This window comes from Dipodomys ordii, unplaced genomic scaffold (genome assembly GCF_000151885.1).
Source record: "Dipodomys ordii isolate 6190 unplaced genomic scaffold, Dord_2.0 Scaffold8, whole genome shotgun sequence".
NCBI lineage: Eukaryota > Metazoa > Chordata > Mammalia > Rodentia > Heteromyidae > Dipodomys > Dipodomys ordii.
In genome coordinates, this window is record NW_012267224.1 from 24,752,526 (window position 1) to 24,766,932 (window position 14,407).

At 41.7% G+C, this 14,407-nt stretch overlaps 1 protein-coding gene across 1 annotated transcript in view; it reads right to left on the reverse strand.

Annotated features, from left to right (window-relative positions):
• Window positions 1-14,407, reverse strand: part of Ociad2 (OCIA domain containing 2) — a 14,815-nt gene continuing 408 nt past the window's right edge. The window contains exons 2-7 of the mRNA XM_013009210.1: window positions 12,258-12,370; window positions 11,016-11,112; window positions 8,074-8,127; window positions 4,954-5,001; window positions 2,472-2,589; window positions 1-304 (exon numbers count right to left, since the gene is read on the reverse strand). Of these exons, the coding sequence (XP_012864664.1) occupies window positions 223-304; window positions 2,472-2,589; window positions 4,954-5,001; window positions 8,074-8,127; window positions 11,016-11,112; window positions 12,258-12,323 (465 nt within the window). The 5' untranslated portion in view covers window positions 12,324-12,370 and the 3' untranslated portion in view covers window positions 1-222. The remainder of the gene's footprint in view (window positions 305-2,471; window positions 2,590-4,953; window positions 5,002-8,073; window positions 8,128-11,015; window positions 11,113-12,257; window positions 12,371-14,407) is intronic.

The following is a 14,407-nucleotide window of genomic DNA, read 5'->3' on the forward strand; positions in this document are numbered from 1 at the left end:
TCGAACCCAGGGCTTCATGCATGCTAGGCAAGTACTCTACCACAAAGACACATTCCCAGCCCCCCCCATATGTTTTTAAGGAGCAGAAAAATACATGATGTTCAATTCAAAGGAGAGCCTTCTACATAAAGCATTTCAAAAAGAGGGAGGATCACAAAGTTTCCATTCTACTAAGTTAAATGTATACAAATTCAGAGGCTTAAAAATCTTCAGATCCTGGGTTTAGGAAGCTGAAGGCTGGGAATCTCCTTTCTCGCTTAATACACGCCTTGTTTTGCATTTCTCACAGGTAAGCAGGCAGTGCCTAGAAGAGAAGGGAGAACAGGTGGTAAGCTGGACAATGGATCAGTGGATGCTCTAGCCAGTACTAGGGCTTGAACTCGGAGCTTGGGCACTGTCTCTGAGTGTCTAGCACTCTACCACTTGAACCATAGCATCATTTCCAGCTTTTTCTACTTATGTGGTACTGAGGAATCGAACACAGGGCATCATACATGCTAGGCAAGCGCTCTATCACTAAACCACATTCCCAGCCCCATACTCTAGTCATAACACACTATTATCTAGAGACATTTTGTAAAGTTCACTAGCCTGACTTTTTCAGGAATAATTCTGTCTCTCCCTCCCTCCCTCCTTCCTTTCTTTTCTTTCCCTCCTTCCCTCTCTCCCTCTCCTCTTTCTCTTTCCTTCTCTCCCTCCCCCTATTTTTATTTCCTTTCTTCCTTTTTTTCCTTCCTTCTTCCCTCTCTCTTTCTTTCTTTTCTTTCTTCATGTCAGTATTGAAGCTTTAATTTAGGGCTTAGGTGCTGTCTTTAAATCAGGAACCATTACCTCCTCCAAGAAGTTTTCTGGTGTGCCACTTGCTTAACCATTTCTTCAAACTCAACTTAGGTGCTCAGTTCTTTCCCTTCACTAGAAAACCTGACTATTCTCTGAATGATTGTCTCTAAGATGAGCAGGTAATGGTCCTTTACACGAGGCTTACTCATTGGTCACCAGCTGCTAATGTGATCCCAGAGTGCAGTTCTTATGGCTTCAAGTATGTAGGCAAAATAGAGTCACAGAACACCAGGCTCTAAGGGACCCAGAAGACCATTCACCAGTGCCACCTCCTCCATGAAGTACAGAACAGTAGAGATTGTGCTGGGAAATGTAGATTCCAATCTAATGGTTCTGGAAGTCAAAGTGGGATAATAGCAAAAGAAACTCCAAGCCAGGCAGCTCACGCCTGTAATCCTAGCTACTCAGGAGACTGAGATCTGAGGACTACAGTTTGAAGTCAGCCAGGGCAGAAGAGTCCCTGTGAGATTCTGATTTCCAATTAACTAAAAAACAGGAAGTAGAGCTGTGGCTCAAAGTGAAAAAGCTCAGGGACAGCACCCAGGCCCTGAATTCAAGTCCTGAAAGAAAGAAAGAAGGAAGGAAGGAAGGAAGGAAGGAAGGAAGGAAGGAAGGGAAGAAAGGAACTCCTACAACTGAAGAAGAGGAAGAAGCAGTCAACAACATTTTCTCCTTTACTGGTATTGCCTTTTCCTACTTGCCCTACACATCCTGGCAGCTGGCAGTCACTTGCTTTCCAGGAAGTTGATCCTAAAACACAGCTGTGCAAGGACAGACTGAAACAAGTCTCTGGAAATATGGAGTGAATGCCTCTCTGGCAGTTTGCTGCTGTTATGGAAAAAGTTAAGGGTTTGCAAAAGAAATGCATTAGGTTAGAGTTCCCATCTGCCTGCGGCTAACAATGTCACCTCTGAAAATCTATGCCCCTCTCTGGGCCACACCTGGCTCATGAGGAAGAGACAATGTTTAGGGTTCTGTTCACCATTGCAAAACTATGGCTTTTCAAAGTCACAGAATTAGAAAGAGAACTTGGGCACCCTGACTTCAAGCCCAATGTTTCTTTCAAATAGAAGCCACTGTGGCAAAGGAGGGCTCTTTAGAGAAATGTATCCCTTAACACTGAGTGTCATGATTAACCATTTCTAGTCCTTACATTGTCTCATAGAAACCATGATTCAAGAAAACTGAAGATTAGAAGGCTTAAGAAGCTTGGCTCAGGTCACACAGCTTAATTGGCAGAAGTCATTTGCAACCCAATTACTCTAATAGCAGAGGCCACAATCCAACTGCTTACATCCCCAAGGGAGAATCAATGGCTCTGAGAAGCTTTGCAGTAAAGAAGACTTGAAGTCTATGTAACTCAGTGCTGACAGAAGCCATGTTTGCTTGCTCATTAAGGTAAGGTTCCCCCACCCACTCCATCCCCCAGGGTTTGAGTAACTGGGATTACAGGCATGAGCCACCTGTGACCAGCTCATTATATTTTTAAGAGACCTGAATGAGGCTTCGAATATTATCAGCATATATTACTCATTACATATTCACTGAGTAAATGAAATAGGTAACTAAGTTATATATTTATTATAAAGTTATTTAATCTCTTATAATGATCTTCATTACATATTACAAACCTGTTATGTTCTGGACCAAACCCAGCTCCACGCAGCTGATCTTCAAAGGAATGGAATTTTCTCTGGCATACTCCTATGTATGATGCCTTTCCCAGGCCAAATCCTATGAGACCAGCAACTATAAAAGCAGGTTAAGAAATAAGATTATTGAGAGGGTTGTAATCTTGTTCACTGATACTCTTTTAGAACTTATCAAAATTCGTTATTTTTATATTAAAAGGACCATAATCAACCAATAAACAAGCTCTGAGAATGAAACCCCTTTTTAAAAATAGAACTAGGGGTTGGGAATGTGGCTTAGTGGTACAGTGTTTGCCTAGCATGCATGAAGCCCTGGGTTCAATTCCTCAGTATCACATAAACAGAGAAAGCTGGAAGTGGCGCTATGGCTCAAGTGGTAGAGCACTAACCTTGAGCAAAAGCAGCTTAGGGACAGTGTCTAGGCCCTGAGTTCAGCCCCAGGACTGGCAAAAAAAAAAAAAAGGCAGGACTAGCTGGGCACCAGTGGCTTATGCCTATAATCCTAGGTAACTCAGAAGGCTGAGATCTGAGGATGGTAGTTCAAAGCCAGCCCAGTCAGGAATATCTATGAGACTCTCATCTCCAATTATCACCAAAAAGCTGGAAGTAGAACTGTGGCTTAAGTGATAGATCACTAGCTTTGAACACAAAAGCTCAGGGACAGTGCCCAGGCCCTAAATTCAAGCGTCAGGATGGACCAGCACACATACACATACACACATCACACACACACACACAATCACACACACACATCACACACACACATCTCACACACACACACACATCACACACACACACACACACATCACACACACACACACACACACACACACACACACACACACAGCAGGACTAGGAGCTGGATACTTCATATTCTGATTGCTGCTTTGAGGTGAGATTAGAAAGGCCAGGCTTGAGTAGGAGAAGGTGCTATGCCATAGATAGGCAGCTGGACCATGACCCAGCTGCAAAACAAATGGGGGGAGGCTGCTGGAGGAGGGAAAGTGGAATTTGAGTGTGGCTCTATGGAGCTTCTAAGTCACAGGTTATGGGTATGGAGTAATGGGGAGCTTCCAGCCATCTTGTCTCTAGAAGAGATGTCCGGTTGAGAGGAATTTTGAATCTCTTCCTCTGGATGGGAATGAGATTTTAGACTATATTATGATTACATTCTCCTGGCACATAAAAAGCCCAAGCAGAATGAGATGAAACCCCACGTCTGTTGGAAATTAGAATGCTCTTGGCTAGGCACTGGCAGCTGATGCTTGTCAACCTAGCTATTGTGGAGGCTGAAGTTGAGAGGAATGTAGTTCCAGCCCAGCCCTGGAAGAAAAAAATGCATGATTTTCTGCCTTAATGAAAGAAACTAGGCATGGTAATAAACACCTAGTATCCTAACTATCCTGGGAAGCAAAACATAGGAGGATTGCTGTTCAAGCACACACCTGGGCAAGAAGTAAGATCCTGTCTCAAAAATAACCAGTTTAAAACATAAGTTTAGCAGTACTGCTAAAACAAACAAAAAAAAAACAGTTCCTGATTTAAAAAGTGGCTATTCTATTTACTTATTTATTTATTTAGTTGGTTGTAGGGCCTAAATTTGGGCCTGGGCTCTGTTCAGGCTCAAGGCTAGCACTTGAACCACAATGCCACTTCTGGCTTTTTCTGCGTATGTGGTGCTGAGGAATCAAACCTAGGACCTCATGAATGCAAGGCAAGCATTCTACCACTGAGCCACCTTTCCAGCCTTTTTTAATTTTTTTATTGTAAAGATACTGTACAGAGGGCTGATAGTAACATGAGTAAGGTAATCAGTACATCTCCTATCAAGCATTGTTACCCCTACTACCCATTCCCTCCACACCTCCAAAAATGGTTATTCTTAATTAATTTTAGATAGTAAACTGAAAAGATTTGCCAAGCTAAAATAAATGAATAAATAAATGGCTCTGCTGCTGGTAATTTTGTACAGATAGCTTTCCACATCTGTGGATTCTACATCTGCAGATTTTCAATGATGGATTGACAATACCTGGGGAAAAATTTCAATCTGTATGGATTTTGTTTTCAATATTCCCTTAGTAATGCCAAATAACAATCAGTTACAAGCATTATAAATAACCTCAAGATAATCTAAGGCATACAGAAGGATGTGTATAGGTTATATGAAAATAGATTTTTAGCATCTTCCATCGTCCTGGAACCAATTTTCCCATAAATACTGAGGGGCATCTATGTACATCTTGCCAGTCTCTGTTAGATCATGCTTTAAAGAGAAATCTACTGTTAAGTTGCTACTCAGAAAGAACTGAATGAACTCAATACAATGTGGTAAGAAACGGTGACTGATTTTCAGTCAACATAGGCAATTCCCTTAGGCTGGATGTTCATATCTCCAGTTCTTATAGACATCTCCTATTTCGAAGCATATCTATTTTTTCTTTTTACTTCTATAACTTACGTGCAACTTTAGGCAATGATCCGAATCTTGGATTAGCTGACAAGTAACCTAGAAGTAATATGTATACATAATTATTTCATTCCATCATATATTTAAATTTATAAAGAAAACTTCAAAACTTAAGACATAACATACATTAAACGTACATATATTTTAGAAGAATTATGATTCTGTTGTGCTGAATTTATACCTCTAATGGCAATTTTAGATGGGTACTAGCTTTAAAGTTAGAAAAGAATGGGAAACCCATAATTCAAGATGGATTTAAACTGAGTTCAAAGAAGCTAGTCAGTGCTCTCTTCTCTTTTTAAAAAATATTTTTATTGCGATTAAATGATTGCATAAATGTCACAGTATTGTGAGATAGTGATACTTAAAGTCACAAACACATTTTAACCTTCACGAGGCAAGTTGTCATTATCATGGTCTATAAAGTTTGTGAATTCTATGAGTTTTGACAATACAACTATTTCTTCCATATCAGGTAATATATACATTTCTTTCCTTTTGCTTAGTGTAAGATGTTCCCTCTTCCCCACGAATTCCCTCCCTTCCATTGCTGCCCTTTAGTTACTTAGTTCATTTTCATCAATGTCCAGTACAGCTGATGGGCCCCTCTGTTGTATGTTTTCCCATTTCCCTCTGATTCTGTGTCCTCCTCCATCTCCCCTCAGATGTGCACATATATATATATATACCATATATGTGGTCAAGAACATGGAGTCATTTAGTAATGATATGACAAAATGAATGGAGGTCCCTTGTCTCTCGAGTCTTTTACTTTGACATATCTCCTTGCATGTTGGATTTAACATCCACATATCCGGGAGACCATGTGCCCTTTCTCTTTTTGCTCTTGGCTTACCTCGCTCAAAATGATTTTTTCTAGTTCCATCCATTTCCCTGCGAATGCCATTATTTTGTCCTTTCTGATAGCTGCATGATATTCCATTGTATGTAGGTACCACAATTTTTGTATCCATTCATCAGTAGTGGGGCATCTGGGTTGTTTCCATATCTTAGCTATTGTGAACAGTGCTGCAATGAACATGGAGGTGCACGTGTCCTTGTATCCTGGTTCCTGTTGCTCAGGGTAGAGGCCTGGGTGTGGTATGACTGGGTCACAGGAGAGGTCTATATTTAGCTATAATATCATGTCATCTGCAAAAAGGGATAGTTTAACTTCTTCCTTCCCTATGCAGATCTCTTGAATGTCTTTTCTGTTTTGTTTTGTTTTTGAAGCATGTGGGTATTAAACTCATGGCCTCATGTTTTCTAGGCTGAATCAGTGTTGTTTTAAGACATTGTGGTTGTGGAAATTTATTATAGCAGCTGTAGAGAACTAATACATAATCCTGAAAAAATATACTTTTACAGATGTAAGCAATGATAGATTTTGGGTAGTTTAATATTTATAAAACACCATATAGGCCATTTTTTTCTGTGTAAAAAATGGTCTGACAAAGGCTTGCTAATGATTAATGAATATATTTCTTTAAAAATTCCATCTTCAGGGGCTGGGAAGGTGGCTCAGTGGTAGAGCGCTTGCCTTGCAATGCATGAGGCCCTGGGTTCGATTCCTCAGCACCACAAAAGCAAAAAAAAAAAAAAAATTCCATCTTCATACAATGCTCAATAGGAAATGTGCTCATGTAACTGTAACCCCTCTGTACAGCATTCTTACAATAAAAAAATGTACAAAAAATTCTATCTTCAGCTGGGCACTCATAGTCTAACAGGTGTAATTCTAGCTATTTAGTAGGCTGAGATCTAAGGATGAAGGTTCGAAGCCAGCTGGGGCAGGAAAGTCTGTGAGACTTTCTATCTCTAATTAATCACCAAAAGAACCCCAGAAGAAGAGCTGTGGCTCAAGTAGTAAAGGACCATCATTGAGTGAACAAGCTAAGGGTCAGTGCCTAGCCTGTGAATTCAAGGCCCAGGATTCTCCTATCCCAGTGCTATCTTCAAGTTATAAACATAATACCATATATCATGCATAATACTAAAGTAGATTGTTCTACACAGATGGCTTCTATGGTCTTTGAGATCATACACACACACACACACACACACACACACACACACACACAGAACCAGGATATTTTCCTTATTCCTTTAAAAATTGTGGTAATTAGCAGCACTCAATAAAATGGGCTTAAACAGAGTGAGGTACTTCATTGTGTGGGTACTTTATTATGTGTGTTCTCCGGCAGGAGAAGACAAAGAGAAAGGTGGGAATGGTAGGAAAACCTAGAGGCAAGCTGAGGTCTTGTGGGAGATGCAGGGTAGGGCCAGAACATATGGTCTTAAGTGCAAATCAGACAAGGTGCTAGTCCTCAAGGATTGCAGCCTGTTCAGGACAAATGGCTTGGTGGCTTGGGCTGGGTTTTAGGCCCACTCACCTCTCTGCATGGAGCACTTTTGTACAGTGAAGGATCTATCAAGCCAAAAACAGAGACCCTGGGAGACACAGTGACGTAATACAGACGAAGAAGTTTCCTGTGGCTATTGTAACAAATTATTACAAACTCAGTGGCTTAAAACAGCATGAACTTATTGCCTAGAGTTCTTGAGTTAGAAGTCCAAAATCATATTCATTGAATTAAAGCAAGGTAGTAACTAACCATATTCTTTGAATGAGCTGTTTTCCTTTCGGAGACTCCAGAGTTGCTATTTTTTTTCCCCCGGATCCTAGAGAACCCCCATATTCCTCAGCTTTTATCCTCATTCTGTTTTCTTCAAAGCCAGTTGATTCCTCATGGTGCCATCCTGCTGGTTCTTCCTTCTGAGCCCCTTTGTTATTTTTAAAGGTCCTTTCCTTGATTATATTACCCCCTCCAGGATAATCTCCCTATTTTAAGATTAATTGATAATTCCATCTGCAACTTTAACTTGCCTTTGCCAGGCAATCTTATATATTCACTCATTCTGGGTTAAGACTTCTTCTTGGGGTGTGTGGGGGATGATGACTTAGGCTAAAAATTGGCAAATGCTTACATGAAAAAAGAAATCCTTTACCAAACCAAAACCCAAAAGTGTTTAATAGCCAAAAAGCTGCTAGGAGGATCACAGAAAGCTGAGCTCTTGGAAGTTTACCTATTGAAAAACATTGACTCTTACCTTGGTGGACAAGTCCCTGGGTGACAAGCATGCTTATAAGAGAAAAAGGCAGAGCTGTAAAAGAAAAACACCCTTCAGTACTGGTATCTTAAAAGATGGCCCTTCACCTAGAAGTCAGAGACAGGAACTCCCAGCTTTTCCTCTTGCCTTACTTGGCAGTGAATTTTAATCATTTGCTATTTTACTCATTCAACAAATATTTATTTTTGGTCTGGGCCTGGGCGCTGTCAGTGAGCTCTTCAGCTCAAGGCTAGTGCTCTATCACTTGAGCCACAGCACCACTTCTGGGTTTCTGATGATTAATTGGAGATAAGAGTCTCATGGACTTTCGTGCTCAGAGTGGCTTTTAACCACGACCCTCAGATCTCAGCCTCCTGAGTAGCTAGGATTACAGGCATGAGCCACCGGAGCCGGTAAATATTTTTGTATGGTGTAACCCAGTCACTCAGCCGAATGCACTGCACTATTTGACCGAATCTAAAATCCTTTTCTGTTCCATTTCTGGTATTCATGTTGACTGAGTGCTGTAGGCATCTTAGGGCATATATTGTGCACTTAACTTGCATTTGGGAGTTATGCTTTTTTCTTTCCTCCTTCCTTGCTTCCTACCCTCCTTTCTTCTCTGCCTGCCTGCTTTCCTTCCTTCCTTCCTTCTTTCTGTGCTGCTCCTCAGACCTGAATGCAGGACCTTGTGCTCTTACAAGGCTGGCATTCTACCATTTGACCCACACCTCTAGTTCCTTTTTGTTTTTGGTGTGATACTAGAGATTGAACCCAGAGTCTTGTGCTTGCAACTAAGCAAGTGCTCTACCTCTTAAGCCATACCTCTAGCCTAAGAGCTGCCTTTACAAACATAGTTTGATATTTACTTTTTATTCTCTTTTCCTTTCTTCTTTTCTGCTTTCATGTCTTCTTTTTTTCTTTTTAACCTTCCTTTCCTCCTCCCTTCCTTTCTTCCTGCCCTCCTTCCCTTTCTCTATCCCTTACTTCCTCTTTGCCTCCGACCCTATCTTCTTTTATTTTTGACAGGGAATGTTACATAGCCCAGCAAGCTTTGAATTTGGGATCCTCTGGCTTCAGCTTTCCACATGTTGGGATTATTACTGGGTATCTCCAAGCCTGGATGGTTTTGCATTTTCAACCCTACAAAATTCTGTAAGATTGTTAAGAAGTTAGCCAGTAAACTCCCGAAGAGCCTTATCTAAATTCATTAATTCTGAAAAATTATCTTTCTATATCATCTCTTTACACATTAATTTCTTTATCCATTTCCCTTTTTATCTCCTAGTCACTTAAATTTTATAAACATCATAGATTTTCATCATTGACTATTTCAGCAGTAATTTCTAAGAACGAGATCATTCCCTTGCATAATCACAAACCATTAGCATCCAAGAAATTTACATTCCTTCAACAGCCATACTCATGAAAAAATGATAATGATTGATATAAAATGATTGATATAAAATGATTGATATAAAATCTGCGCTTAAATTTGTCCAACTGGCCCAGCAATGTCTTTAATGTTTTTCTAAGGCAAAAAAAAATCAAGGATCATACATTATATTTGCTACCTAATCTACTTTCATTTAAGACTGCTCCCTGTTTGTTTTGATTTTTGTCTTTCATGACATCTCTCCCCTTACCCAATTTGGATTTTTGCCTGGAGATTACAAGAAGACTATGTTCATGTCAAACATATGCAGTGTTTAGCTATGGTTTGTTATCATAGGTAATGTAGTTTGTAAAAAGCAATTTCTAGTTCTGATAAGAGATGTTGAAGGATTTCTTCCAAAAGCAAAGAGAAGTGATAAACATCTATCTGTTCCTAGCAACCAAGACAAGTCACATAGAAACTCATTTTTTCCACTCATAGATAGTGAGCAGGTAGCAGGCAAATGGGTCATACTGGTGGGAAAATTGTTTATCTAGGGCTCAATTAAAGTATTTGCTCATAGGCTGTCAGAAAAGATTAATTTCTAGAAACACAATCAGTAATCATGGTAAGGCTAAAGAATATCAACTTCTAGAGAAGGTTACTCCTCAAACTGTTGATAATGAATTTGAGTGACTTATGAAATCAGCAATGTTATACAATATTAAGGCTGAGTTTATAGATTTTACTGTACAATTTTCAAATAATGAATCATTAATGTTTTAATTGAAGAAATCTGAAAGCATAGCTTGCATTCATGCTTTTGTCTAATAGCAGGCCAGCCCAGAACAAGGAAACAACTCAGCAGAAAAGGAGATTCAGAGACAACATAAGATAAATGTTAACAAAACTCTGCCACTTTCCATTTGGTCAGTAAATATTTATGAGGCATTTTCTATGTGTAAGACACTGTCCAAAATGCTTGTATAAAGTTCCAGATGAACTTGACATTATTTTTGAGCTGGTAGAATCACAACTCTTCGATAGTTAAGTTCTATATAATATTCTTGGTACATGTTCCTTTTCACATGAGGGAAAGTTATATGTGCATCATTTTTTGCTAAGTGAGGTTAACTGCTCACTAATCAGATATTATCTCTGTCCCCAAAAGAATCTCAACATGGATTTAATATTCTAAACATCTCTAAGTATGTAAGTACTTTAAAGACTTATACAAAACCCTGCTCAAAAACAAATCTTCAGGGGGCTGAGAAGGTGGCTCAATGGTAGAGCGCTTACCTTGCAAGCCTGAGGCCCTGGGTTCGATTCCTCAGCACCACATAAGCAAAAGAAAAAAAAAGCCGGAAGTGGAGCTGTGGCTCAAGTGGTAGAGCGCTAGCCTTGAGCTGAAGAGCTGAGGGACAGCGCCCAGGCCCAGAGTTCAAGCCCCACGACCGGACCCAAAAAAAAAAACAACAACAAATCCTCGTTACATCCTAACAACATACAGTTAGAGCAGTTTATTGTAGTGTATACAGTGTTAATTAAGATGCAGAAGAACAATTACCTCTTTTCCAGAAACTTTCTTCCTGACATTCTCGGATAATCTTGGCAATCTCTCCTTTATGGATGTGCATTTTTGATTTTGGACAAAACAACAGGCTCTACAGGGAAAGATGTGGTGAGTTAATGGTGATCAAGATGGGTGTGTGGCACACTCTGATAATTACCACACTTGGGAGGCTGAGACGGAAAAATCCCAAGTTCAAGTTCAGTGCGACTCTATCTCAAAACAAAAACTAACAACAACAAAAAGAAGGAATCACCACCAACAAAAACTGAGATCATCAGAAAAGTTTTGTTTTCTCTGGAACCACTGGCTCCTGCCCAGCTTAAGTGCATTTTTGAATAGTGAAAATTTCACCTTATGATGGGTTTATGGGGATATAACCCCATTGTAAGTGAAGGAGTCGTGACATATTTGTTCTTGCCCAGGTTGTAGCTACAGCTGAAATATGTCTTCTACACACACACACACACACACACACACACTCAACTACCACAATCCCTATCAGTCCTGAAGGCAGGATAAGAGTTTTTGCAGAGTCTATTTTAAGGAGCTCTGGTGACTGTTTTCTGTAGAGCCATACATGTTTCATGGTCCTCCATTTCAGAGGCAGCTCAGGTGTTCAAATTCTTTTCCTTGTTACCTGTTATCATTTGTTTATTTGCTCCTCCTATATATTGCTCCTTAAGCATTATCTTCTCCATAACACAATAAGAAAGGTAACTCCAGAGAAACCACAAATTCCATTTACCTATGAACTACTTGTGTATTTTTCACTTATATGCTCCTGATAACACATTATAGCCATCCCTACCAAGTTGGAAAAATGTGCTCATGTTAATATTTGGTTCTCCATCTGATGGCTAATTAGTAATTAAGGATTCTGCTTCACTAACAGCAACATCTGTCACCGGCGTATGCTCAGTATGACTACGCTCAGTAACCAACACAGTGTATCCTTCTATTAGAGACAAACAAAGGTGTGGACCCGCCACAGAAATTTTTTTTCCATCCTCAACAGCCTCCATGAGTTCCTGGACTCTGAACAGCAAAGAGCTGGTAAATAAGAAAGTAATTTTGTAAATGAAATTGAAAAGCTTTCTTAGCAAGATAGCCCCAAATTACCTTTTAATTGTTCATCCATTTTACCTGCCCCAACCTAACTCAGGTTGATAAAAAAAAAACAGTAAGGTGACCAAGTGAAACTTCCATAAGTTGGCAGACCTTCAAGTAAAAATATACCTTCTTGCCCAGTGATGGCAAGTGGTGATCTTTCTCTTGGTTTCCATGGGTAGACACTGAAGCCATGATGAGTCTGTCCTCACTTCTTTCTTGTTCAGTCCTCTGGTTAGAGTCTAAGGAAAGAGAAACACTGTGTTATGGCTGAATGTCTGCATATCAGTGGCTTATATATCTATGTCTGGGCATCAACGATACTTATTTGGAACTTATTTGCATTTCTGCATTAGCTTTAATCTGTCACTATCTACAAACTTGATTTCCAAAATTCACTTTTTGTCAGTTGTGGGGCTTGAACTCTGGGCCTGGGTGCTGTCCCTCAGCTCTTCAGCTCAAGGCTAGCACTCCACCACTTGAGCCACAGTGCCACTTCCAGTTTTCTGGAGATAAGAGTCTCACGGTCTTTCCTGTGCAGGCTGGCTTTGAACAATGATCCTCAGGTTTCAGCCTCCTGTGGCTAGGATTACAGGCGTGAGCCACCAGTGCCCGGCTAAAACTCACTTTTGTACTATCTTTCTCTCTCTCATGATGACTGATCAGATCTCTAGTAGGATGAAATGTCACTCTGTACATGTGCTTTACTGTCTATAAATTATGTCCTAAAAGGTATTTTTATTTTATTACAAGCTCCTTAACTGTACAATATTTAACAGGATCTATTATGTGCCCAGCCTTAGGATACAAAGGCAATTAAGATAAAGCCACTGCTGAAGGAGCTCATAGTGGAAAGGGGAAGAGAGTAAAGTCAACAGTTGTTCAGGTAGAGAAGGGCCGCCTCCCCTGAGGGCCACTACAGGCCTTTAGGAAAGAGAGAAAGCTCTATTCTGTTAGGCTTAAAGATTCCACAGAGACTAGGACTCCTGAGAGTTCCCAAGTATACAGGGGCGTGGGCTCCTGGGGCAGGAGGACTGATTTGGAAGGTAGAAGACTAAGCAAGTTGCTGCAGACACCTGAGCAATTCCTTTGGGTTTGGAAATGTGATTTGAGTATCAGTGGGAGCAAATCCTGGAATTAGCCAGCCAAGATTAGAACACAGGAGGATTTGGATCACAAGTAGCCATATAGGGATGAACAGCAGAGATGAATTTGGGAAATGCCCACACAGGGAGGAGAGACAAAACAAAGAACTTGAATAAACTTGCCTCCAAAGATGACTGGATGTGAACATTGAGCCCAGGAGAAGAAAAGCACCTAAGCCAAAGAAATGACTGGAGAGGAAGAGCTGCTGCAGAGGGTAGGGAGGTGCAGGAGGAGGGGGATGAATCATCCACAGAAATCACATGGCTCAGGGAAGCAGATCCCGGGGTGGGCACAGATGGACACACTGTAGGTGGACTGTGACTCTCCTCCCCATCTCCTCTGTGATCTCTGCGTCCTGTAGCCCTGGGCTATCATGACCCTCTGCAAAACGACCACGAAGACACAGTTCTGTTTCCTACATTCATTATTCAGCTGCGAGGCAGATGAGCCCAGGGTGGCTACTTGCACCAAATTCCATCTTTCATGGTGCAGTGCCCATGGACCCCGGCTTCCCATTCTGACTCGCCTCCTTGTCTCCCAGCCAGCAACAGAATGTGTCTCCGCCTCAGCTTTCCCACTCCTGTTCAGGGGGCATAACTGGGAACAGGCGAGGGTGCAGGGTGAGCGCTCAGGACCAGCCCCGCGCGCGCGCACAGGGGCGGTTAAAGGGGGAGCTGTCAGATTTCCCCGTGGCCACCATCTCATTGCCTGCGGATCCCAGGCCGTCTTTGCTGACTTCCAGCCCAATGAGACTTGTTTTTTGCTCAGCCGGCCCTGGGGCCTTTGCAAAAATCAAAAAGCTAGGTCCCCGTGACCCGTGACCCCGGTTACTCCCCTTCCCCCTAACCTCCATCCCCGTCCCCATCCAAGTCCTCTGAGGGCCTCGCCGTCCAGGCCCATGCGCAGGTCGGTCCTTCGGCCCTGGAAGTGGGGGCTGGGGGGGGCTGGATGACCGGGGACCACGCTGGCAGGTGGGCAGGGGCGAGCAGGATGGGGGACAGGCGACAGGAAGGACGGGCGACAGGATTGAGGTCACCGCGCTTTCGGATGGGGGCGGAATGGCCGCCAGCCCCCAGCTCCCTGCTCCCCGGACCCCGGCCGGCCCAAAGGGGGCCGGGGGTGCCGCGGGATCG